This window comes from Leopardus geoffroyi, chromosome D1, assembly GCF_018350155.1.
Source record: "Leopardus geoffroyi isolate Oge1 chromosome D1, O.geoffroyi_Oge1_pat1.0, whole genome shotgun sequence".
In the NCBI taxonomy this organism is placed as follows: Eukaryota; Metazoa; Chordata; class Mammalia; order Carnivora; family Felidae; genus Leopardus; species Leopardus geoffroyi.
Genome location: NC_059329.1, coordinates 96477304 through 96504696, shown reverse-complemented (window position 1 = coordinate 96504696; position 27393 = coordinate 96477304). Strand labels below are relative to the sequence as shown.

The window sequence follows — 27393 nt, the reverse complement described above, 5'->3', positions numbered from 1 at the left end:
CTCGTCATTCTACCTAGCCCGGAAGCTCCCGAGCAAGGCCGATCTGCTGGGCTTCTTTGATCCTGCTTCGCCATTCCACATGGTAGTGCTTGACAGAAAGCTCAGGACACACATGTCACTTCAGGCACACATTCTTAATTTCAGCGACCCAACTCAAGGAGAAAAGGCCCTTGAAAGCAGAATATAGTTCCGAGTTAGTGGTCTGAGTCTACAGTGAGACCTTTGATTCTTCAAGTGATCCCGATCCTGGTAAGTCGATGAGCTATTTATGTGAAAATTTTCCATCATTTTACCAAGAAGATGCTGATAAAACCAAACACAAATGAGCAGAAAGGACAAAGTGGGGGCCCGCAACCTGTTTCTCATTTTCCGAGCTCTCAGGAAGCCCTTGACATGCAGTAACTATGATTAGTTTCTGCACTGGAGGCTTCAAGGCTACAGTGGGCCCTTGAATCCCGGAGAGGAGCACATTAATGAGAAGTCAGAGAGCGAGCGCAAGGGAGAGCAGAGAGATGACCTCGCACAATGGGGCGATCACACAGGGAACAGCAAGACACCAGGGCAGACTGGCCACAGATTATGTAAAGATTTGACAGTCTGGCTAAGGAACTGACATTTTATCTTTTGTTCCAGTAGGAGCAAATAAAGGCTTCTGAGTTGGAAAACAAAGCGATGAAAGCAGTGAGCTCAATCTTGGCTCTGTGCTCTTCTTTTGCTCTGAATGATGACGTGCAATTCCATAGCTTTCCATATTATCTACATTACTAGTTCTAACTCAATTCAACAGTTGTCTGAGCCACACTGCCTAAGTGATTTAACAGGATGCTTCAGCCACCTCATTTGTACAACAGGGATAATAGTGGTATCGACTCCATGGGATTCCTGGAAGACTGAATATAAAGCACTTAGAACAGGGCCAGGCACAGAGTCAACACTACACATTTGTTATTTATCATCATCACTTTCCTGTTGTTATTCTGACAATTTCCAGATGACGTCTCCAGCACAGGCCTGTCATCTGAACCACAGACCTATACAGCCAATGGCCTACTTCCCACTGGAAGTCTCAGGCTTCTTCAACCTAGCATGTAGAAGAAGAACTCTTAACTCCATTTATGAATCCTCCTTCAACAAGACCACAATCAAATGCAAAAGTCCCTGCTCCTCCTCCTCCGAGGAGCTACCCACCAACTGCTCAAGCCATGAACCTAGGAGTCACTCTCGATTCTTACCCTTACCTCTAAAGTAGAAATGCAAGTTTTATTGGTTCACCTTCAAAATCATGCCTCAAGTTCATCCTCTTCTCTTCATCCCCACTGCCACCACCTTAGTCCAAACCAGCAGTACCACAGAGTCTCCCACTTTCTATTTAAGTTGTGACCGCTGCTCTTTGTTCATTTGATTGTAGTCCAGCTCCTATGACCTCCATGAGAAAGGCCCCATACTTGTCATATTCACTGCTATATCCCCAGATTTGAGCATAGCACCTGACACATAGTAGGTGCTCAGTTAATAATTGTGGGACAGAGAAGAGAGGAGATAGAGATAGAGAGAGAGAGTGACCTATTCCTGAAAATAGCTGGCATCTGGGCATCAAATAGAACTGGGAGAGAAAAGATTGAAATTAAAAGACATTTCAGAGCCTTAGGTATGTGGTAAAAAGAGCCTGGGATAAAGATGGCCACTAGGAGAGGGATTCAAGAACAAATTAAGAAGATCTGGGAATTAAAACAATTAAGAGAACAGGAAAGAACTAAAAATAACTTACACGTGAACCTGACCAAGAGAACAGTGATATCGTGAACATAAATGGACTTATTAGCAGATGGAACTGTGGAGTTTTCTGAGAGAACAATAAATCTGATTTTACATTTTCAGGTCAAGCCACATGTGCTATTATAGGTGGCAATGTCCTGTGAATATGTACATGTAATGTATAAATGAGATAAAAGTCAAAGCTGGAGGTAAGAGATTCAGAAGTCACTCCACCAAAGGAACAGTTGAAGCCATAAGAGCAAGTGAAATCTTGTTTATTAACTTATATAACCAACACACACACACACACACACACACACACACACACATACACACACACAAAATGCTAAATCCTGGAGACATAATAAGACAGAAACTGACCTTGCCCATATGGCATTTACAATTATTGCCAGTTTATAATCTCCTAAAAACTCATATAAACAAAGATAACAGAATCAAAGATAATCTTGTATATCCACACTTTAGAGGCTGAATGTAAAGGAAAAACCTTTAAAAAGGTACGGAAATAGCAATGAGAAAAGTGTGAGAATAGGAAAGGAAAAGGGAGCTAAGAAATGGCCGAGTTTCCAGCAGTGAGGTGATGGATACGGTATTACAAGGAAGAACAGAATGACAATCGAGAAAAGGCTTTTTTGGACAATGGTATCTGTATATTAGCAAAGTGGTGGGGTGGATCTATAGAACAGGTGTTTTAACAGTGAGTTAAGTTGTAAGGAAAGGGAAACTGCAGACATAGAAAACTTACTCCCGAATTTGTACTTCAAGAGCAAGTAAACAAACCCCAAACCACCCCAGGTGTAAGAAAGAAAGCCTGCAGAGTCAAGCACAGGGTTTTCTCAAGATGGTAACAGATATAAAGAGATTTCCCCAGCTTTCTGGTCCAAGGATCAGATACATGGTAGAACTGATTGACAAGTATGATTAAGGCTTTTTTGCAGACTGAAATGATTATTGAAAACTGAATGTTAGCCCATGTTACAGCCGCTTAACCTGCTGAGGGCCAGTTGTCCATTTACTTGCCCTTTCTCCCAACTTACGACTATGCCAATAAAGTTTCCCTCTCTGCTTTTTTAAAGATTTTTTTTCGGCTTGTTTTCCCAATCAAATTGTGGTGTTCCTTTGCCTTTGAGAACCTGGCTGGCTTCTAGACTGCTTCATGGATCACCTAAACTTGCAGCTGTATTTGGAATACGAAACTGTTCCTACAGTGTTGATACAAGAACACAGCTGGACTTACTGTTCACAGTGGTAACATTTTTTAATATTATTTTTTATGGAAAGAGAATAAAGCTAGGACCCGACAATGTCATCTCTAGTTATTCTGCTGACTCAAACCACGCTTTAAATGATGGCATCCTCAATATTGATCTGAAATACATTACTTTAAAAAGAAAAGCAGCTCTTTCTGAAATAAGATCTGCTAAAAGTAAAAGGCTGCTGGAAGAGCACAGATCTGAAATCGCCAAGATTATCTATTCAAAACCGGTTTTAAACTCCTTTGCCAGATACAAATCTTTGGGTGTTTACCCAACTCTTTCCTGATTTTTGGTACTGATTTACCATGGAAGGTTCTGATGAGGTGAGTGAGAATACGAAGTAAGCATGAGGGACTGGTATGGGCAATCAATCACCCTATACCAGGGATGACCAGTGATCTCAATAGTTCAGTAAGACCTCCCGACCTCTTGCTTGGGAGGTCTGGGCAATTGTTCAATGCAACGGAGGCTCTCTCTGCAGGCATCTAAAACTTAGCACTGTACATCAGACTAGCATGAGAACTCTTGCCTTTCCTTCTGGACTGGACAGACACACTGAAAGGCAAATGGAGTGAAATGCCTGCTGACAGCGTTTGTTGTTCAGCTTTGTTGTTGACATAGTACTGGGGGGTAGCATGGGGGCAAGAAGGTACTGAATTTCGGCAAAAATAAACATGGCTTTACACTTACTGTTACAGTCATTCTAGAGACACTGAATGTGCATTTAAAATCAGAAGACTTCATGAAATGATGATTCCGTTCTTGGTAATATATTTCCAAGAAATGCAACTTAAACTGCTATCTTGAAAGAGCTCCCCCACCCCCAAGACTGTAGAAACAGAAACTAATGTTCTCCTTCCTCTAAGAGCATATGAGGACAAATTCCACCATGTCTGACATCCAGCTGACCTCAGTCACTAGCAAAAGTGCAGGGTTCTCTAGTCATCCATTAAAACAAGACAACTCATTCCCAACCCGTTCCTGGACATCACCTGATCAGACACAACTCCCCCTTTCCCACCACCTCCCCAAACTCTCTCCTTCCTGCCCCTGTGCACTATGTCCTCTGGAATTCCCAGTCAGTGATGAGCAAACACCCTTAGATCCCCAACCTCATGTGCTCTGAACGTTCCCTTGACTTGCCTGTCTTAATTGAAACCTAGCCATCTCTAGGATTTCAAATCTCTGAAGACTTCTCATGTGGAAAGTGATCTTGTCTGTCCCATCCAGAGAGCCAGGAGATAATCCACATTAACACTTTCAGACCACTATTGCCATACCTCTCTTAAAAATCCCTGCTCCAGGGGCGACTGCGGGGCTCAACAGGTTGAGCGTCCGACTTCGGCTCAGGTCATGATCTCGCGGTTTGTGAATTGGAGCCCTGCGTTGGGCTCTGTACTGACAGCTCGGAGCCTGGAGCCCGCTTCGGATTCTGTGTTTCCTTCTCTCTCTGCCCATCCCCTGCTTGTGTTCTGTCTCTGTCTCTCAAAAATAAATAAATAAGTAAATGTAAAAAAAAAAAAAAAAAAAAATCCCTGTTCCTCTGAGCTCATGTCATTGACCTGGCCACCTCTGTCCTTCTCTGCCTTGGTCCCAGGTATGCACAAGGTATAAAAAGTTCTTAACTGGTCTCCTAGCTTCCATTCTTGCTCCTTTTTAGTCCAGGCTCCACCCAGCAGCAACTTACTTTTATAAAATTATCCATCAGATCATGTCATTCTTCTCCTTAACACATTTCCATGGCTTCCTGATGTACTTAAAATCTGCTCCTTCCTGAGGCTCCTGAGCCTCTGCATGATCTGGCCCCTGTCTACTCTCCCCATCTTATCACCTGCTCTGCTCCTCGCTTGCTCACTCTGCTCTGGTGTAGGGCCTCCTTCTCCTTCTTCAAACTCACTAAGCTCTCTTCTGCCCAGCTAAGCAGTCATCTACCATGAAAACTGCACTTGGGAAAGAGGAGAACATCAGCAGAAGGGTTAGGAATAGTTTTTATGAGTATGGCAAAGGGAGGAAAAAATTCTCACATTGGGACACTGTTTTAAAAAGACAAGTTTGGAAGCAGACCCCATTCCTAATCACATGCAAATTTGATGAATCACTTTGGAAAAGGTTGTTCTCCCAAGACTAAAAGGACCATTGGCGGCACTATAAAACTAGATGGTCCTTGGCAAAAAGTGAATTCTTCCCAGTGGCAGTGAGGGTATGGATTCCAACTGAGACAAGGCCCCAAGGCAGCAAATGATGATTCCAACTCTTAGGGGATTTCAAGTCTGAAGATAATTCAGTCTTACTAAAACTACTTAGCTTTATCTGCTCAAACATGCACATTTTTATCTACCCACCCACTCACTCACTCACTCTCTCCAAACCACTAACTAGCCCTAGAGAAAGCAGCTCAAAAACTCAGTCACCATTCCCGTTCCACAGGCCACTTCACCCTCTGCGAGTCTCCCTTCTGCTCCATTTCACAGGCCAAGGGAATCTTGGGATTTTGGTTTCACTACTACTCATTTCCTTTTCCAATTTTCCACATCTGGAAAGTCACTGTGGCATCTACTATTCTTTTTTTTTTTTTTTTTTTTTTTTCTCAACGTTTATTTATTTTTGGGACAGAGAGAGACAGAGCATGAACGGGGGAGGGGCAGAGAGAGAGGGAGACACAGAATCGGAAACAGGCTCCAGGCTCTGAGCCATCAGCCCAGAGCCTGATGCGGGGCTCGAACTCACAGACAGCGAGATCGTGACCTGGCTGAAGTCGGACGCTTAACCGACTGCGCCACCCAGGCGCCCCTGGCATCTACTATTCTTAACAGCTTAAAAATTCACTGATTATTGCAAAAACTTTCATAGTGCCTTTCATGGGGTAACTTTTCTATTGCTCTGATAAAGTAGCTACCAATCATCACCCCATTTGCAAAAAAAAAAGAGATATAAATGAGGAAGATAGGTGCTTTTTACCATCAGTGACAGATACAAAAAATAAAAACTGACTTTCTAGACTTCATTTAGGGATATATTGAAAGAACAATGATTATTAACAATTTCTTTCCAGTATTTCTTGTAACTCCTCAGAATAGATGCTGTAATCCGAAGAGGGGCTGATTAAGAAATATGGATGACTGGGGGCACCTGGGTGGCTCAGTGGATTGACTGCCCGACTCTTGATATCGGCTCAGGTCATGACCTTATGGTTTGTGGGCGCGAGTCCTGCATGGGGTTCCATGCTGAGCACGGAGCCTGCTTGAGATTCTCTGTCTCTCTCTGTCCTTTCCCCATTCGTATTCTCGCTCTCTCACTCTCAAAATAAATAAAGTTAAAAAAAAAAAAAAAAGCAATATGGATGACTGGGCCAGCAGCAGTGGGGTGCTAAAGCGGAGGTTCAGTTACCGCTCCATGAAATACTGCACAGTGTAATTTAGTCACCTTTCAAATTTAAGCTAGTCAGTATTACAGTATTTTGGATTCTAAGATCTTCATTTCTTCTGAGGTTCTGGAAAAATATCAGTATTTATGACCAAACTGACCTTTTCATACTCCACTCTTCCCAGTAGTGGGCAAAAAATCAATTAGCAAGATAGGTAGTAGGAACTCCAATTCACTGGGGACTCTCAGAGCCTCCACCATAGGAAGTGGTTTTTACAACCATCTCTTCTGGTGCTACAAATAAGGTTCACATTCTTCAGAAGGTGTTAGAGAGAGAAGTGGCTACAGAAATGGTGAACTTGCCTCAACTCAATCACCCTGAGGTGGATATTTTTTAGGATTCAGCTGATCAAAGACAGAGCTTATCCATACATAATGTGCTACAAAAACAAGGCTTTTGGCATCTAAACCTCCAGCACATCACAAACTTCCTGCTATTATCTAATATCCCCCCAACTCAGCCATCACTGTTTCCATGGTAACCGACAGAGAAATAGCAGCCTGCCAAATGGCTTTTGTGGTTCCTTTTCTGGCTTGTTTTTCAGTATAGAATTAAAGCTAGCTGGGAAAAGAACGAGACTAATCTTTACAGCAGGGACACGATGCATTTTGGAAAGTACAACTAGGTTTGGGACAAGGAGTGTAGACAAACTTTAATGAGCCCAGCTTGATAGAATAAAAAAAGGTTCTTGGTTTCTAAAAAATGTCTACTCAAGTATATTTGGTAAGCTTTCTGTCTTGAGATAGTATATCCTGATATTGTCTGGAAGACAGATATGGTGCCATCCACTCTGTCTTTAACTGAATTAACAAAAGAACGGATGGGATGAATGGAACGGCAAGATCAAGCAAGTCTACCATGCCCCCAGGTACCTTGTTACCATTAAAGGAAATGTAAGTTACTCTGAAATCAAACCGAACGGGCAGGAGTTGCCTGACTTGGACTAGAGGACAGTGAAGAAGGATCTCTTCGGAGAGAAATGTCTGTCCTGGGGATGATGCATGCATGAAGCTGACTGAGCCAACTGTATGAATCAGAGGGGCCCTCATACTTAGGAAAACAAAGATCTCCTCACCATCTCGGCACAGGGAGAAATTGTGAGGAATGCAATGTGTAGAACTGGGGCAGCTTTCAGAAGAGCAGCAGCTACAGAGATCTGCCTAAAGTGCCAGACTGCACAACAAACAGCTGCTGCAGGGGTGGAGGAGACTGAATGTTTAAAAAAAAAAAAAAAAAGAAAAAGTGGCCCAAAACATATGCTTTTCTGTCTCGAAACTGCATACTTGAATAAAGTACACAAAAATCTTATGATTCTTCTATGTCATTTCCAGATGAGAAACTCTGACTCAAGTCAACCAGGTATTTAGATTCCCTTCTGATAGGTTAAAATGAACTGGATTTTGACAAGAGATGCCCTCCCACAACCTCTAACATTCCGAATGTCTTGTTGACAGACATGAAAATTACAACCTACAGTGGCATACTAAGTTAGGTTCCTAAGAGTTTCCTGACAGAAAGTCAGACTCCTACAAATTCTACACAGAAGACTAACGTAATTTATGCTTTTTAATTTATGCTTTTACCTTGAGTTGTATGAATCATGAGTCATGTTCTCAGAGCTCTCACTGGAGTTTAGAAAGAAAAGTAGACACAGATTTGCAATAACCACTTCCTTTCAATCCTTCAGAAAAGAGATCATTATAATAAGATAAAGATGATGCACCCTAAGGCTGTCAACTCAAAGAAAGGCTTCTGTGCACTTCTAGTTTAGCTAGATTTGTGGAGCCCTGAATTTTTTGAAATCTATGTTAAAAAACTTGAACAAGTCTTTCCAAAAGTTTAAACTTGGGTCTTGTTTACCCAAGAATGGAACTTACAGGTTCTGGGGGAAAAAAGCCATTTTTAAATAAACTGGGTTCAGTAATGCATGATTATAATTCCCAATATATTAACCTTCAATTTTCCCATAAAAAAACCTTTTTTTTAATGTTTTTATTTATTTTTGAAGGAGAGAGAGATAGAGCATGAGCAGGGGAGGAGCAGAGAGAGAGAGGGAGACCCAGAATCTGAAGCAGGCTCCAGGCTCTGAGCTGTCAGCACAGAGCCCGATGCGGGGCTCGAACTCACGAACTGTGAGATCATGACCTGGGCCGAAGTCGGACGCTTAACTGACTGAGCCACCCAGGCACCCTTCAATTTTCCCATTAAAAAAAATTTTTTTTTAAATATTTATTTATTTTGGACAGAGAGAGACAGAGCATGAGCAGGGGAGGAGCAGAGAGAGAGAGGGAGACCCAGAATCTGAAGCAGGCTCCAGGCTCCAAGCTGTCAGCACAGAGCACGATGTGGGGCCTGAACTCACAAACCGCGAGGTCATGACCTGAGCTGAAGTCGGATGCTCAACTGACTGAGCCACCCAGGCGCCCCCCCCCCCACCTTTTTAAAAAATTTGTTTTAATATGTATTCAATTTTCCTATTTTAAACAAAAGCCAGAATTGAAAGGACATGCAATTACTTCAAAATTAATCATAATTACGATGACGCAGGAAGCCAAAACTGATTACAGTCAATAGTCTGAGGTGAGGCATTGACACCTTTATATTTCTTCCCAAATCTGTTTTCTCAGCCAACTTTAAGATCTCAGACGAATTTTCTTACTTATTAGGTCTATATTTTTATCAAATCTGCCATCATGAGTGTAGTGCGGATTCTCTTGCTACTAGCAATTACAGGGACTTTACCACATCTTTAGTATTTCGTGACCTGTGCTTTCACTACCCTCATCAAAATAAACTGTAAGACTTCAGAAGATAAACCTTCAGTATGGGCCATCTCCCTCAAATAGAGATCTTTATTCCAAATGGTTGCTTTCAGACACAAGGCTGTGTGGTAGTTGCATTACCCATCTACTCGTTAACCTATAATGTAAGTGAGCCTTATTACCAAGAAATAGCTCTTGATGGCCACGAATAATGTTTTTATATGCGAAAATGAAGACCTTCAGTTGCCTGGAGGGGAAATGGAATGGGAATATTCTGGGCACAAGAACACTGCTAATGCTTAATGACTGGAAACTGCTTCTACAGTAAAACTAATTATCCAGAAAGCATGCTTTGGGAATCCTTAAGCTTCAAATCTGTAAATAGGCCACAAGTGTTTTTAAGAAGGGGGTGGTGTGTATGTGTATGTGAATGTATGTGTGCAAAGAAACAGTGATTGCACAAGTAACTACCTGGCAACAAAGAAAATACCTGTAAGGCTGCAAGTGAGGATTATCCCAAACATCATGCTGGCTCTACCAGCGGACGTGCCACTCGGAGAGATGGAAGAGTGACTTCCACAGGAAGGCACAGCACCAGGAGGGAAAAGACAACTTCATCTTACTCAATTACTGCTACAGCCAGATCCCGGGACCAGGCTTGACAAAAAGTTGGTGTGGTTATGTCCGGCTTGAGAAGAGGATCTGAACTTAAAAATGAAACATGTGGTGTTCCTCTGCTATTCACATAACAGGAGCCTTACCAAGGGCAGGATGAATTATTCATGTAATTTATCTGACTGGGTTTTCACCGAGTAGAAGGCCGCATATAAAAGCATAACTATATCCAAAGAGAGTATGGCAAAGGTTGAGTCGTCTGCTTCTCAAGTGGTACTCCCCCTGGTATAGGAGAAGGCTAATCAATCACCAATGAAACTGGGAAGGCCAGTCAAACTGCTCAGAAGCAACTTCACTCAATACATCACTGGCAATTGACAATCCCCTGCTAGCACAGACCAAAGAAACAAAGCAAAGAAAACCTAATCAAGGGAAATTATACCAACAAAAGCTGCCTAATGGCATAAATGCAAAATAACACAATATGCTTCAAAATACCATGCTTGGAAACCGAAATACATGTCAGGAAAGCAGCCCAGTCCATTAACTATGTTCTTAGAGGAAGCATATCTGATGAAGAACAGACATGAGCACTGGCAGGCTAATAATTATTTGGTCTGGATTAGGTCATATTCTAAACACAGCCTTATAAGCCTTTCCACACTGACTGGCTCTGGTTTACTGTTATAAACTAAATGACTGGGAACCTTGGTAAGAGAAAGACACAAAGATAATAAGATCATTTGGTAGAGGTTTGCTCTTTTCTTTAAGTTTCTACTACCTTTCTACCTATCTTAATCCTAGGGTCTTATACTTTTTTTGATTTAAGAAAGTCAAAACTCCTAGTGTCCCTGAAATATCCTGTAACATACGTAAAACCCGGGACGGAAAACTAAAGTTATTATGTTTAGTTACTGCTTCTCTCCCTGAATTTGGACAACCATCTCTGAGAATTTGGCTTGAACTTCATCTTTCTGAGAGAATTACAGGTTCATCTGTATTTCAGAAGATGGTTAAGAAGGCAGTGAGGATGCTCACGATGTTCCCTTCCAGAAAGGTGGCAACACTGCCATGGAGAAGACTTACAATGAAGCCTTCCTCAGGGGCGTCTTCCTCATGCCTTCTTCCTTTCCAGTCTTGTACCTCCCAGCTCGAGTCTTCCCTTTATAACCCCTCCTTCACAGCACTTATCATAATTTCAGTCATTTCAGTAATTAGTAACATCTGTCTATTCCCTGTATCCATGAGGACAGGAGCTATCTCTGTTCTTTCCACCAAAGGAAATGAGCCCCCGAAGCCTGGCACATGGCAAGCAATTTCTGTTGGATAAGTGAATGAATGAATAAATGGCCACTCTGGGAGACAAAAGGTAACCATGGGGTAGGCGATCAGTTGAACATGTTTCAACAACAAAACATGTACTCTTACCCTCTAAACCTGAAAAACAGCAGCTTTTAAGAACTCTACTTTTTTCACAGAATATTAGAAGGCAGGAAGAACATGAAAAAAAAAAAAGAGAGAATACTCACTGGTGGGGGCTTCCTTCTCATCTCAAAAGTGCGTGTGGCACCAAAACTCAGCGAAGCAATGATGGGACATCTCCCTAGCGACGGTTCATCGTCACTATGCCAGTCAACACTGTCTTTCTCATTTCGGTAAAGGTTGCAGAGCAAGGAGTTGAAGGTGTGGCCAGTGTTCTTTTCAATCTGGTCCTTCAGTGTGAGCAGCACAGGATGCCACTGCAATCATCAGGCCAAGAGAAGGGACAGCCACATGTAAAACAGAAAGTGCAAAGTCAGTCTTAAATCAACAGGGCCATGGAATAAGCAAAACACACTTGGAATGCAATAACCAATGGCAAGAGGAATAGTTTAATTCCCTCCCATTATTTCTATTTTGAAGCAAATTGACCTCTATCATTTTATTAAGGTACTAAAATTTGGTACAGCACTATCATGAGGACCAAGCCTTTCTACCCATCTCAACTGTTCTGTGTTAAATACATGACCCCAAAAAGAAGCAAGTATCATTATATTCAGGGCAGTCACCTCAGTGAGTCATTAAGAAGGCGAGTGGAATAGTCTGGGCTCTGCCGCCATGGCTGATGGGTTGCCAGGTAGTTGGCAGATACAGACCGAAGTCTGAGGAATCAAACAACTTCTCTGCTGGGTGGCTCTCTGTTCATTCGATTTCTATTTTATCATGAATGACAGAATTGCTTTTAAAAAAGGTATTTAATATTTCCAGAGTGGCTATCTTCCTAAAAACAGAACCTAGAAGGAAAAAACATTGTACAGAATGGAATCATGACGTGGCCTTGATAAATACATGGGCTGTGAACTACATACAGTTTAAACAGATTCCACAGCCCTGTCTCCTGAGCACCCAGTTCTCGTATGTAGTTTATATCTGGAACACAGTCTTGCCACATATACTACAGGAAGCTATGACCCCTGACCTTATGCTGTACCTGGGGAGTTACAATCAGCATGGCTGTATTAGTTGTTAGAATTCTGTCCTTTCTCCAAGAAATCCCAAGTGCATTACAGAGCTTCCTTTATGACAGTGGTTCTCACACCACTATCAAAAATGATTGAGGACCCCCAAAGAACCTGTTTATACGGGCTGCAGCTATGATGTTTATCATGTTAAAAATTAAAACTAAAAAAATTAAACTATTGGTTAATTCATTAAAAAAAATACAAACCCATTATATGTTAATACAAATATTATCTTATGAAAAATAACTGTATCTTCCAATACAAAAAAAAATGGCAGGAAAAGTGGCACGGTTTTGCATATATCTTTAATGTTTGTTTCAAGAGAATTGATTCTCCTATCTGCTTCTGCATTCTATCTGTTACAATATGTTGTTTTTGTTGAAGTATATGAAGAAAATTGGCTTCACACGGATATGTAGTTAGAAAATGGAGGAGTCTTTTCCAGCCTTTCCAAATAACTGTGGATATTCTTTGATATTACACCAAAACTCAACAAGTACTGATTTCTTAAAGGTTAGTTACAGTGTGGAATCTGAAACCATATCAATAAACTTCTCATATTCTCTTACATTTAAATCCACTGGGCCAGACTGCACTTTGAATGAGTCTTTTAATCTTGCATGATTCTGTAATATCAAGTATTGGTCATGTGGAAAATATTGATCCAATGAGTAATGCAGATCTCCTGCTGACACATTTCATTATACGATATAAAAAATCATATCCGTTAATATTACCAATGATCTCATCAGAAAAGTCTAAGTAATAGGAAGAGGTCAGGCTCAAAGTGACAGATATGACTTTTTCCAAATTAGTAATTTCGCTTGGAAACTCAACTTTTATAAGTAACAAATCATATGTACTGTTCCCCTTGAAGTGACAGTCACTTCATTCATTTACGTCTGCCAAATACTCAAGTCTGAATAACTACAGTTTGTCTGTTAGTTGTTCTTCCAAATAAATGTGGTCCATGATAAAAGCAGATAGTTCAGCTATAGCTTAAACAATCACACAAGTGTTTTTCCTTGACAACCATTATACTTGGCTTTGTAGCAGGAGTGCTTTATGCATACTTTCCATTTCATCAAACTATTAAAGAGATGAACTCAAATATTGAGACTTAATAAAAGTAGTAATGTTTACTGCTTCGAGGAACATTCTTAAATGAAATCAGCTTTTTTTTTCTTAAACTGGAAGTGCATGGTGGGGAAGAATACTGTGATTACTCATAATAGTCTGGCGACAACACCCTGATTCATGCTAAGGTACCAACAGTTCTATCCACCATTACTTTTGTATCGTCAACGCAAATTAGACACAGTGAAAGTGTCACGTATCATATAGTTTTAGTATTATTACAGAGATAGTTTTGACCTGTGGACTCCCCAAAAGGATTTAGTGGACCCTTCCAGGTATCCACAGAGTCTACTTTAAAAACTCTACTTTAAAGAATCCCTTCAAAGTCATGTTCAATGTATTGCAGTGAAGGAATACATGTTCAGCAAGGCAAGCATAATATTCTAAGTATATCCCATGGCTACTGTCAGGTAAAACTGCCAAGGAATCACTCAGCTTTGCTGTGATGTAGAAATTGTGGTAAACTGGGGTTCCTTATTATGGATATGAACATTACATTCTAAGCAGAGGATTTTTTAAAATAAACAACGACAACAACAAACCAAACTCACATCAGTGAAACATAAATGTTATTAAACTAACCTATGTTCAAGAGAATAAATGTCAAAGTGAAATTCCATAATAATGTTAGCAAGCTGTATTTCCTATTTGTTTTATGGCTATTATCTTCACGGAGATAAAGATCAGATGCTAGAATTATACACTTAGCAAGAAAAACAAGAAAGTAAAAGAGGAAGATAGCTTTTCTGCAATGTGACTGGGAAACTAATTAGCACTTCCCTGACTTGCTTAGGGACTGAGCACTGTGATAACTCCAAGTTTGCATTATGTTTCTAAGTGGGTATATATTTTTACTGGCTATTTTTGGTGGTGAAGTAAGGAGAAAAAAGGGGATAATGAACTAGAGGATTAATTTAGACTCTCCAACCAATACTCTATATACAGATCCCTCAGAACTGAATGTCTAAATTAAAATTCAGCATCATCTCACCGTTCAGTGAAGGCATTCTATCCTTAAAAGACATTTGAGGAAAAGAGTATGAGAAAATATGAATCACAGAAGTAAAAGGACCTATTCAGTGGATTTCAAAGTGTTTTGCACAGTCCTAGGTACCACAGAGGTGTCTCTCTGGGATTATGGGAGGACAGAAGAAAAGGTCAAGCTGGGGGGACCCCAGCCAGTCAAGGCACTCCTTGGTTTTCACACATCAGGTTCATATAAGATTTAGGTCAAAAAAGACTAAAGGAAGTTTAATAACCTCTGACTGAATTTGCCTCTGTGCTTTGGGTTATTAAGCTTGAGGTAATAATAATTTTTAAAGTTAAAATTAAACAAGAACCCCCAACACACACATATACCCTTAAAAAAAACCTATGAAAAGAGGCATCTCTTTTGATTTTGTTCAAGATGGGATATAAACAAACTAAATCTGTTAGCAGTAAATACAAAGTTATAAGCCAGCCAAATTCAAATTAAAGAATTCTAATTTGACAACCTTAACATCTAACAAAAAAGCTTGCTTCAATAAATTAGGGTATGTACACGTAGATTATGGAATATTATGTAGCTATTAAATATGATGTAAAAGACTATTCAATGATATATGTTAAGGATATAGTTAAATGAAATGCAGTACACCTAAATGCTATTTTTATAGAAAAACTCTATATATTTACCTAAAAAAAAAAAAAAAAGACTGGAGCCAAACATTAGGTGGAAGAATTATCCAAAATTTTAATATTCTTCATGCTTATCTGTAGTTTCTAAATTTCCAATAATAAATTCATATTACATACATTATAAGAAAAAGACTGTCATTAAAAAATTCTTTTGAAGGGTTGTCAAAAAGTCCTCAAAGCGTAAGCAGCCATTCTATCAGGATATCTCATGTGCCTTATGTTTATTCTAAAGCAGTGGTTCTCAGCCAAGGGTAATTCTGCCCCCCTCTCCGCCCGCCCCCAGCAGATGCCTGGCAATGTTTGGAGTCGTTTCTGTTGTCACAACTGGGTGAAGAGTGCTTCTGGCATCTACTGGGTACAAGTCACGGATACTGCTAAACATCCCGCGACGTACAGGACAGCCCAACAACAAAGAATTACCCAGCCCAAAATGTCAGTAACACCAAGGTTGAGAAATCCTGTTTTAAAAGATGAGCTAAAATGATGACAAAGAACTTCTTCCCTAGAGCCTGTTTAATCCTCAACTTCTCTGCTATGGCTGTTGACAAGAAGGTAAATTAATTCTGACAGAAACGTGGCCAGCCATCTGTTGGATTGATCTAATTTCGTTCTCTTCATGTTTCCAAATCAACCTCAGATATAAAGGGTCTCAGCCTTTCCCTGGGTCACATTCTAAATGCAGCCCTACAAACAAAAGCATGCAGCTATCTCCTTATGTGAGAAAGCCACCTCCCCACTCCCATCCCCATCAATGTTCTGTCCCTGAACATGTTAGTAAAGTGGTAGTTTATTACAACAAATTACTAGAAGCTCTAAAATGTGTCATATTTCTATGTATCCCAAAGCCATTAAGCAAAACTCCATTTTCTTCAAAGTCTCTTTCAATAAAGCATAAAATTATTTGCCAAAGGGCAAGATTCCAGGAACTAAACAGGGAGCTATTTCTTGGACCTTAACTCTATCCTTTGGACAAGCTTAATTTATATACTAGAATCTCTTTGTCTACTGTCATGGAAACTTTTAAAAACAAAAGATGTGAAATAAGAAATAAGCCAAAGCAATGATAAGATGTAAGTCTAAGAACTACAGCCACAGAATGAGTACAAAGTCAACAAGAAAAATACCAGATTTTTTCACAAATGGCAAAAGAGCCTGAGAAATGGAAGGAGATGTTCTGACCTCACTGGCCAGTCCTAAGAACTTGGCTCCACAGCAAACGTGTACAAGGATGTACACAGAAGGCTATGGCCAGAAAAGCTGGGGGAAGGGAGGGATGTGAAGAAATGGTTCCTCTTCCTGAAATCCTTGAGTCTGGTTCCAGTTTATTCTAGTTCCAATTTTTTTCTCATCCTCAGAGTTTATCTCTAGATCAAAAAGCACATCAAGAGTAACAAGCACAAAGACTCAGTGTTTGAACCCAGAGGATTTTTTAAACTAGGAACCATGCAACTTTGCAAGCTATTTTATAGTACTGTTATTTTATAGTACTCTACATTTATAGTACACAGTCCATAAAACCATACCAACAACATTCCAACATACGTGAGCATTTGGTTCCATAGTGATTCTTGAATAAGTGTAAGGAAGTTCTCCATACCATGCTGTAAGTCTTGGTTGCTTGTAAGTTACATCTGAGAAAGAAAATACAGGGCCTTTGAAATGGTTTAACGCTATTTAAGGTGTACCTACTGAGCACCATGCAATGTGCAAGAAGCTATGAGAAATACAAAGGCAGAGTAAAGATGGGCTCTGACCCACGGTTCCACCTTGAGGACACGGGATTTCAGGAGAAGAATGGGTAAGAGCTCAAAGAAAGAAGACAAGAGAAGGTATGTTGGCAGAAACCATATTGGCAAAGCTCTGAGAGTACGTGTGACTCGTTTGCATCAGTGATGACATACACAAGGGTGGAGTCACACTTCAGAAAGGTTCAGATTAGAGAAGGTCTAAAAAGCAGGATATGGAGTCTGAACCCTCATAGGCAGGAATCTGTGGCACCAACATCCATATAAGAAACAAGATAAACTGTTCATCCATGTGCCACCTTTTGATTTTGATGAAGAAAAAAGTGCTCTGACCAACCATAGCATGTAGCTGACTGTCGTCAGAAGTTTTTGATGTTCAACGTATTTAGTAGGGGCTTATCCACAATCTACTATTTTTTCCCACAATTGATATCAATTGCTACAATAAGAACAATAATTATAAAGGCAGCTAACATTCACTGAGGGCTTACTGTGTATGCACCAGTCATTCTACTAAGCACTTATCATGCATTACCTCCCTTAATTATCACAACATAGGTATTATCATTAGTCCATTTTACAGACCAGAAAACCAAGAATTGGAAAACTATGTAACTGTAATTTGCCTAAAATTGACAATTACTTGAATGACAAAGCCAGCAATCAAAGCCAAGTCTGCCACTGCTGTGGAATCTCTGGGAGTTAGGAGAAAAAGCAGACTCCTATTCTGACTTCCAAGTCCCACAAATGAAGCCAGTATACTCTGCCTCTTTCTTTACAGAAAATCTGAATTCACACAATGTGCCCGACAGGAAATTTTACGCTAGGGCATAGACGCCCTCCAGTGGACACCTCTGGTCCAGCAGCTGTGCTGCTTGTGGGTGACCACGGAGGAGCAGGCTCCGAGTCCTGTCATCTTTACAAGTTCAGGAGAGTACAAATGCTGAAATGGAAAGACACTGGACTGTTCTACTGAAACTAAAATGAGGATAAAAAGCTGGCAATAAGGATCATACAAGAACATATGCCGAACAGATTTGGAAAAAAGAAAGCTCTGGAGGTTTCTATGAAGAAAGAGGTAAGCTGTCACTATTGGAAGAAATAATGTAGCAAACAAACTCAAAAAGATAGAAGTATGTCAAGCACAGGTCAGCCAAACCACATATCCTCTGGTTCCTTGAACTCCCGCCTCCTGGCTCCTGCCCTGTTCTCTGACCTCTGGGCCTTCCACCTGCTCTGTCATCTGCCTCGAACACTCTTCCCTGTCCCTTTTGGCTGGCAAATCCCTACTCTTCTGTTTAATTAAGACTGGCCGTGGTGAAAGAAGCAACGTTGTCTCTAGAGAGACCAAGTGGCGACAAGGGCCATCTCAGACACGTGCTTACCCTCTCTGATGCCGGTCCTCTGTTTCCAGGGAACAACCTCACAAAGTTGTTCCAATACCCAGTCGGCTTCTTTCAGGTCAACAAAGCCAGGATACAAACACACCCTTGATGAAGAAAGAACCATTATTAACTAAAGAACACAGAAAAGACGGGCTAGTCTCTAACCACTAGTGAAGTCAGTTAATTTGGATGCTTCCTTTCATGGGTAGATGAACTCATCTTGCCATACCTCCCACGGCAAGCAGGACATGATGTTCCAGATGTGAAACAAACTTTCACGTTAAGACAAGTAAGAGGCAATAAAGGAAAAAGAACGCATGAGGGCTTTTACAGACACACTTCAAATACTGCTCCCCTACCACTTGCTGTGAAACTTTGGGTAAATTACTTAACTTCTATGAACGCTAGTTTCTCTTACCTGTAACACAAAAATGATATCCCCCTCACAGGCTCACTGTGAAAAGTAAACTAACAAAATGCCTGGCCCCGTGTTATTCTAACAATTGGTTGTCTTCTGAGACTATGTCAGTTGTGCGGAAAACGATCATTTATGACTGTATCAAAATAAACACTTCCAAATGAGGGTTCTTTCTGTCACTGAATATATACTTATTTCATTAATGCCAAGTCAGCTCAAAATCATTTTGGATATCCTTCTTTGTTCTGAAAGCCCTTGGAACATTCTGTCAAACTTCACTCTTTGAAGGTGTCTTTGATTTTTTCAGAGCCAAAACGCACCTGAAGTCATACCTGTTTAACAATGAGATGCGACCAAAATAATGCAACTGGTTTTCTTGTGTGACTGCTAAACTTGCTTTAAAAGAGATTCTGAAGCTCTTTCTAAGCAATTCATTTAGATATGCAAGTTCTGATATATTTATTTTAAATGGCCATTCAAAATAAATTATTTTATAGTGACTTAGCAAACTCATGCATTAAGGGGATGCTTCCAAAATTTTCATTTTAATAATGATTAATGCCTACTATACCCTAAATTGCACATGCTTTAACTTTAATGAAATCTACCTTAATGTAGATTAAGATATTAACTTACTCATGTAGATTAAAGATTAACATAATGTAACACATATAAAAATATATGTAGTAATATGATTAACGCGATAATAAATGAAGTGATATATATAATGTAATATAATAGTAATAAAATGGAGCATTCAAAGAACAGAAGTAGAGGCTAGGTCACCTGTAATTTTAAGTTACTATGTGGTACTAGGAGAAAGTACTTAATCTCCCTGGGTCTCATTTTCTCACCTGAAAAATTGCAGAATAGTTACTACACCTGACAGAGAGGCTATGAAAATGTTTTGGAGTCAGAAATGTTATATAAAAAGAGATATTACCAAAGTCTCACTCCCCAAGATTTTCAGAGGCAGAAGTTACCTATCTCAAGTAAGGGAGTAGAACATTTTAAGAGACTATTAACTGAAAAATAATTATGAACTTTCCAGGGAGGATTCACTTACCTAGATACGCCTGTGGGTGACACGCTGATATCATACACACCTTCTCTGCTACATAAATCAAGAAAACAGACTCATTGGGATCAGGCAAAATAATGCACTCCACCCAGTGGAAGGGCTGTGCTTTGCAGTTCCCAAACTCCTGATCACCAGAATGATTTCACAACGAGGGTGCACTATGAGGGAGGCCTAACCCCACCTTCTTCCACCAGCGAGACGAAGAGTAAGATGGAGGCAGACCACTGATGTCACTGGGAATTGAATCCTGATGGAATCAGGCCATGGAGACAAAAACTGAGATAAAATAAATTCTGATTCTACCCCTCTGTATGTCATCCACAATTGAGGCTGCTATGGTCCAGAAATCTATCACACGAAGGGGTACCAAACAGCACATCCCTTTGGAGACCCTGGAATAGGTGCATTTAACAGGAAGCAAGTCCATCTCAGGGCTATGAGCTGCTGTTGCTTTCAGATACATGTCTAATGAGGTTCCTGCCTGATTAAAAAAGGTTCCCCACCAACTTTTCAAGGGTCCCGTGATGTGGCTCCACTTCCTGACAGCTCCCACCCGCTCGTGATCCTCCCATTGCTATTTGGAATCTCCTGAATACACTACCGTATTTCTTTTTTTTTTTTATATTAATTTTTTTTTTCAACGTTTATTTATTTTTGGGACAGAGAGAGACAGAGCATGAACGGGGGAGGGGCAGAGAGAGAGGGAGATACAGAATCGGAAACAGGCTCCAGGCTCTGAGCCATCAGCCCAGAGCCCGACGCGGGGCTCGAACTCACAGACCGCGAGATCGTGACCTGGCTGAAGTCGGACGCTTAACCTACTGCGCCACCCAGGAGCCCCTACACTACTGTATTTCTAATCCTGCTTTTCTACAAGCTGGAATACCCCCTCGCCTTCCTCCGTCATCTGGCACCCGCAATCCAACCCACCCGAGCTTTGGTCCCACAGAAAATTCTAATTCACCCTTCAAAATCTCAGCTCAGTCTCACCTCCTGTAGCGCTTTCCTGACCATTAATCCACCCAAATAATGTTAACCATCTCATTCTCCATGCTACCAGTAGACCTTACTATAAGTCTACTGTTTCAAGATATACACTACTGCAATTTACCTTATTACATGTGTATTTCATTTACAAGACTGTGGGCTACTGACGGGCAAGCAATGGGTTACCGTTGTTTCCCAGTGCCTAGAACATAGTAGATGGGCAATAAAAAGCTCAGAACTTAACCAAATGTGCAAAAGTACAAAACTGTTCCAGATGTGCAAGGTGGTGAGGTCCACTGTGAGAAAACAGACACCCGGACTGCATAGGTTCCTATGCCAGAATAATGGTGTCAGATCCTCCCAGACAGGGGTAAGTTACAGAAAATAATATAAAGGGACAGTGTTCACATCACCCTCTGCCATGCGAGCCAGAAGTTCATGATCTGTGAGCTGGGCTCTCAGGCAGATTGTGCAAGCCCCTCTGAGCCGAAATGTAGGCAGGGTTATTGTCACATACATTTATCAGGTCTCTAAATGAGCGGCCTATAGTTTCCCATAGTGTGAACACAATGTTTCAGTATGATATATTTGGGGCCACATTAAGAAACTGGCTCAGTTCAAATGTGGGTGACATTTCTGGTTATCAGATAAAAATCTAACATAGCTAACTTTACATAACCAGAATTAACAAATGCTGGGATCAAACAGGAAGTTTTGTAATTTTGCTATGACCTGAATATTCACAACTGCCCATTTTTTCAGCCTGCATGTCCCACATGTACCTCCTAATAGGTTTCATGGTTTTGTTTCTTCTCTTTATCACCAATGGAGGCAATGTCACATTGGTACTTACAAACAATCAAATACTGTTAGAGCCACCACACTCTGCCTTAAGTGACTATGTGGTCCAAATCCTAATATCACAGACAAGGAAACTAAAGTCCTGAGAAATGGCCTTAACTTACCTAAGGACTCGTTACATAGCTAACTAGTGGTAAGGCCACAACTTTGATACCCTCTTTCAAAGTATGATGACCTCGTGTTAGTTTCACATTTTTCTAAGCTATACAAGTCGACCTGCAAATAGCCAAACAGACTAACAGACTGTTCATGAGCAATAACATGCAAACGCTAATTTGTTAAAATAAAAGGATGCTTGGGGCGCCTGGATGGCTCAGTCGGTTAAGCGTCTGACACAATCTCGCAGTCTGTCAGTTTGAGTCCCACGTCGGGCTCTGTGCTGACAGCTCAGAGCCTGGAACCTGCTTCGGATTCTGTGTCTCCCTCTCTCTCTGTCCCTTCCCCACTCACACTGTCTCTCTTCCTCAAAAATAAATAAACATTAAAAAAAAATACATAAGTAAATAAATAAATAAAAGGAAGCTTTCTACTGGCAATTTACGTACATCAGATGGAAACTGAAAAGCAGGAAAAGAGAAGTCAAAGCATCTTTCGTTAATTTTGGAAAAGAATGTTTTATATACTGATCAGTATAAGAGGAATTATAAATTAAAGAGGTTATTTTATATACAGATCAATTTAAGAATTTAAACTGCTCTGGAACAAGTAAGTAAACATTTAAAGCCCTCTAGATTTCTAACAGCTTTCATAAGCATTGCTAGTCGAACAGTACCTAACTAAAGTCTTCTCAAATATCCAGGTTTTAATGACTAGGAAAAAACCTCCCTGTCTTTTTTTTCTTTTTTTAAGTAGGCTCCACAGCCAGCATGGAGCCCAACATGGGGCTTGAACTCACGAACCTGAGATCAAGACCTGAGCTGAGGGGCGCCTGGGTGGCGCAGTCGGTTAAGCGTCCGACTTCAGCCAGGTCATGATCTCGCGGTCTGTGAGTTCGAGCCCTGCGTCAGGCTATGGGCTGATGGCTCAGAGCCTGGAGCCTGTTTCCGATTCTGTGTCTCCCTCTCTCTCTGCCCCTCCCCCGTTCATGCTCTGTCTCTCTCTGTCCCAAAAATAAATAAACGTTGAAAAAAAAAAAAAAAAAAAAAGACCTGAGCTGAGATCAAGAGGTGGACACTCAACCAACGGAACCATCCAGCTGCCCCCACTCTGTCTCTACCTAGAAGGTATTTTCACTTACTGTCTGCAGATATCTTAGTGAAACAGGGTCAAGAAACCTACACAAGTCAGAGATCAACGTACAGGCATCTTATGGCATTTTCCACACCATTAACAAATTGTGAAAGGTTTCCCAAAAGACCAAGTTTAAAGATGTCTAAGATACAAATACCCCAGCCTAAAATTAAGACAGTAATTGGGCCATTAGCTTCCTTCCAGCTGGAAAAAAACTGGGTGAGTTATCTGGGCTCTCCATTTTACTGTGGGCAAAAAATACAGAATGGCAGCAAATTACTTACTCAATCACTCGTGGCTCTGGGGCTCTGCGTACTACCTGCAAGGAACAGGCAGATTTTACTTCTGGAATGATCCCTAATCCTCAGAAAGACTTATCTGCAGGATTATCATATCCTCTCATTACTGGTAAAAATAAATCAAGTTTAAAACTATCCTTTTTTATTCCAAGCTCTTACTATGCCACTAGAGACCCGTGTCTGCTTTTCTTAGAACTACTTCACAGTTACTAGTGGGGCAAGAAAAAATAATAAAAGTAGAATCAATCCATTTTCCAAGCACCCAGTAATTCTGGAAAAATCTTTCCAGGAGATTTTTTTTTTAATGTTTATTTATTTTTGAGAGAGAGAGAGAGACATGGCATAAGCGGGGGAGGGGCAGAGAGAGAGGGAGACACAGAATCTGAAGCAGGCTCCAGGCTCTGAGCTGTCAGCACACAGCCCAACAAGGGGCTCGAACTCATGAGCTGTGAGATCATGACCTGAGCTGAAGTCAGACGCTCACCGACTGAGCCACCAGGCGGCCCAGGATATTTTTAAAAATAGAAGATACATGAAGAAATAAGTCTTAATCGTTATTTTTACAAGCACTACTAAAGCAAAATGCCTGATTTTTAATAACATGTTCCCATGCTATTAAAAAACAGTGAATCTTCACTATTTCCTACAACTTTTCCCCCATGGGGAAAAAAAGCTAAAAAATCAGGCATTGTAGTAGTTGAAAATTTCAATCCAATTCCAGAGACACCTGCTACACTAGTACTAAAGACAGCAAGGGTTTAGGACTGTTAGAACTCAGACAACCAGGGCACATGGGTGGCTCGGTTCAGTTGAGCGTCTGACTTCAGCCAAGGTCACAATTTCACAGTTGGTAGGTTTGAGTCCCCTGCCGGGCTTTGCACTGACTATGCAGAGCCTGCTTAGGATTCCGTCTCCCTCTCTCTCTCTGCTTATTCCTTGCTCATGCATACGTATTCATTCTCTCTCTCTCTCTCTCTCAAAAATAAACATTAAAAAAAAAAAGGGGGCCCCTCGGTGGTTCAGTTGGTTAAGCATCTGATTCTGGATTTTGGCTCAGGTCATGATCTCCCAGTTCGTGGGATCAAGCCCCACAGAGCCTGCTTGGGGTTCTCTCCCTCTCTCCCTCTCTCTATGCCTCTCCCTGCTCACTCTCTCTCTCAAAATAAATAAATAAACATTAAAAAAAAAGTACTCCGATAACCAACGTAAGCACTAGTCATGCAAGCACTAGTCATGGTATAACCTCCTTGCCCCCAAAGTGGGAACTTTATACAGCCATGAGTTGGGAGCAGACTATAAAGAAATCTTCAGATACACTAAGGAGCTGATAGTCCACATTTCATTATTATTATTATATGCCTTGCATGCTCCTTTTATTAGTGAATGTATTCAGTCACTATTTGAGGATCTACTGTGTGACTACAGCTTTTACAAGCAAACCTCTTAGTGTTGTGAGAGAAAAAGAATTTACCTCCTGGGGTTCTCTGAATACGAACTGTCTATCCAAAAGATGATGCTCCTTGTTTGTCCAGGTCTGACCAGGCCTCTGGTGGAGATGGCTCTTAGCAGTGGTAGCTAAAGTAAGGCAAGAACAGACTTAAATTAGACTCCAAAATGTCTGCTCTACTGAGCAAGAGTCAAGAGAGTCTACTTGAAGATAATCTATATTACATCTAGAAATTAATTAGTAAAGTCTGTCGAAGACCCCAAAACACACACTGTAAGGTTTGAGAGCAGGCACTAACTATGAGGAATACTAAATATCAACCCTCAATAAAAGATCGCCATCAAGAAAATCAAAGTACCAGCTACGTTTTAAATAATTCCTTAACATCAACTGAAATGCAGGTGCATTCACACAAGGTCCCCACAGGTTCTTGCCTGGCTGAGTAGTGGCCTGGCTCTTAGCAGGGCCAGCCCAGGCTCCCTGCACTCGGGCTCGCCGTCTTTTGTCTTCCATGTTGACCAAACAGGCTTCTGCTCTTAGCTTTCAGAACATTTCATTCCTGATTAAAACCATCCAATGGTATCTGCTTAAAAAAAAAAAAAAAAGGAAAATGCTTTTAGTTAGGATTATGAGAGCGCAGACTACCTAAGGGAATAATTATAATCCTTTCAAGCTCAATAGCAGAGATTCTACATCAAAACCACTTTTTTGGCATTTTTGCCAATGAAATTTTAGCTCACAGCCCACATACAGGAGCACAGGTACAAAAAGACAAAAACGGGGAGATTCACAGCACATGTTCTGAACCTATGATCCATTTCTTTACTGATCTAAGAAGGCTTCACATCCCAAGTTCTCAAATGTTACCAGCTCATTTTATGACTTACTTAGCCCACCAATTTCCAGACCTTCCCAGATCTTCCGAGCTGAGATGGGCCCAGGAATCTGTACATTTAACAAATTTCCCCAGGTGGGTAAGGGCGTGTAGCTCCTTCTCATTTAATAGGTGGGGAGACGACGGAGACTGCCATCTGCCCAAAAAGAGTTCATGGCAGAGTCAAATACTAACCCTCCACTCCCACCAGATGTGTAGAGGAAGTTTGTATTTTCTCTCAACTGAGACCATAAAAGCTCTTAACACGACCACTGCTCTGTTCACAGGGGAGTAATATTATGTGCCAGGGGACAGCTGTTGAAAATAACAGATTTCGGAGCTTCATCCTAGACCCAATGATTTTGTGGCGTCCCAGAAACTGTTTAACTAACCCCACCTTCCACCCTGGGATTCTTTACCCCATAGAAAGCTTGAGAACCCTGCAGAAGGCAAACAAACAAACAAAAAAACCAAAACACGAGGGCTCTGGCGCCAGCCTGGCTCGCTCTGAACCTAAATCTATCAGTTCCCAGCTGCATGACCTGTGTCAGATGACTTCACCTTTCCGCGCCTCAGTTTCTTCCTCTGTTAAGAGGGGAACCAATACCTCTCTCACCGCTGAAAAAGGCTGGTCCTCAAGAAGAGTGCGCAACTTTCCCTATTATTAGACTCTTCTCTTCCAGGAGCCCCGGGATGCGGTCCCAGAGGTAGGCCGGGAAGGGTCCTCGGGGGACGGTCCCCACACCCCCAGGCACCGAGCGGGGGGCCGGGTTGCCACAGCAGCAGCGGAGCCGGGCGCGCAGGTACAAACCTGCTCGGTCCCGAGGCGAACCCGCCGTCCCGGAGCCGCTCCGCCGCCTGCGCTTGGGGAACCTTTAGGGTGCAGCACCGACTCCAACAGCTCGCAACCACGGGCCGCGGCGTCAGGCATTTCCTCTTGACGTCACGCGCCGCCGCCGCCGCTTCCGGCGCCATCCGCCAGAGGCCGGGCAGCTTCGCGATCCCTGCGCAGGGAGGGCCGGGTCGCTAAAGGCGCCGGTGGGCGGGCCGGGATTGGACGGGAGCACAGATTGAAGGTGGTGTGGAGCCCGGTGAGGAGTGGGGCGTGGTGAGGGTGGGAAAGAAGGCGTGTTTGCCAGGCCCAGGTCCCGCTGGACATAGTCCCCCCTTCACCCCCCCCCCCCCCCCCCGCCTCCGAAAGCCAAACTGCAGAAGTCTAAGCTCCAGCGTCCTTGGTCTATACGGAGTGACAGGGTACCTGCGGGGCTGGTGGAAGGGCGACAGGGTTGGGAAACCAGGTAGTGACGTGCTAAGTAGTAGGATTTGAATTCTACCCTGAAAGCTCTGGAGAATGTAACATGCACTTCCTTTGTGCCCCCATTGCAGCCTGTGCACACTTCCATCAATAACACAAAGAGGCATGGGACCACACCTTCTCCGTGACTCTCCACTGCTAACCAAATTTTGCTTGAGTTAACAGACCTCAGTTTCAGTCCAGACGACACCATTTACTAGATGTATAATCTACGGCGAATTCTCCATTTCTTTATGAAATTGGCATAGCTCTTGTTGGGAGGGCTAAATGTGGTAATGCATTTAAAGAATTTAGCAGGATGCTTGAAACACAGTAGAAATTCAATTGATACTAAGAGTGTCTTCTCTTCACCCCATCTGAGTTTTTAAGAAGCATCTTTAAACTGGCCATGTTAAACCATGTGTCTTACACTGTGAAAATAGCAAACGTAGCACCGAACTGACTGTTTTGTGTGGCTTATTCTCTAAGACCTACCAAATAGTAGTCACTGTGGAAGTCTTTGAAATAAGACTTGTATTATATACTGCTGACCTAGAGAAGTTCAGTGTACCCCACCAATCTAATCTTCACAGCACCCATCATTCTTTGTTATACTTTGTG

At 41.6% G+C, this 27393-nt stretch overlaps 1 protein-coding gene across 6 annotated transcripts in view; it reads right to left on the bottom strand.

The window, feature by feature from the left end:
- ALKBH3 (alkB homolog 3, alpha-ketoglutarate dependent dioxygenase) overlaps positions 1-26563 on the bottom strand; it is a 33612-nt gene extending 7049 nt beyond the window's left edge. The window contains exons 1-10 of one of the 6 annotated variants that reach the window (XM_045485033.1): positions 26290-26419; positions 25039-25187; positions 24629-24732; positions 23143-23177; positions 19766-19813; positions 18282-18385; positions 16694-16782; positions 12904-12960; positions 11363-11572; positions 9089-10115 (exon numbers count right to left, since the gene is read on the bottom strand). In XM_045485033.1, the coding sequence (XP_045340989.1) occupies positions 10008-10115; positions 11363-11572; positions 12904-12960; positions 16694-16782; positions 18282-18385; positions 19766-19813; positions 23143-23177; positions 24629-24732; positions 25039-25117 (834 nt within the window). In that variant the 5' untranslated portion in view covers positions 25118-25187; positions 26290-26419 and the 3' untranslated portion in view covers positions 9089-10007. Of the gene's footprint in view, positions 1-9088; positions 10116-11362; positions 11573-12903; positions 12961-16693; positions 16783-18281; positions 18386-19765; positions 19814-23142; positions 23178-24628; positions 24733-25038; positions 25188-26289 lie in introns of those variants that run through there. The other 5 variants (XM_045485032.1, XM_045485029.1, XM_045485034.1 and 2 more) reach the window with 5 other exon arrangements.
- Between the last annotated feature and the right edge of the window lie 830 nt (positions 26564-27393).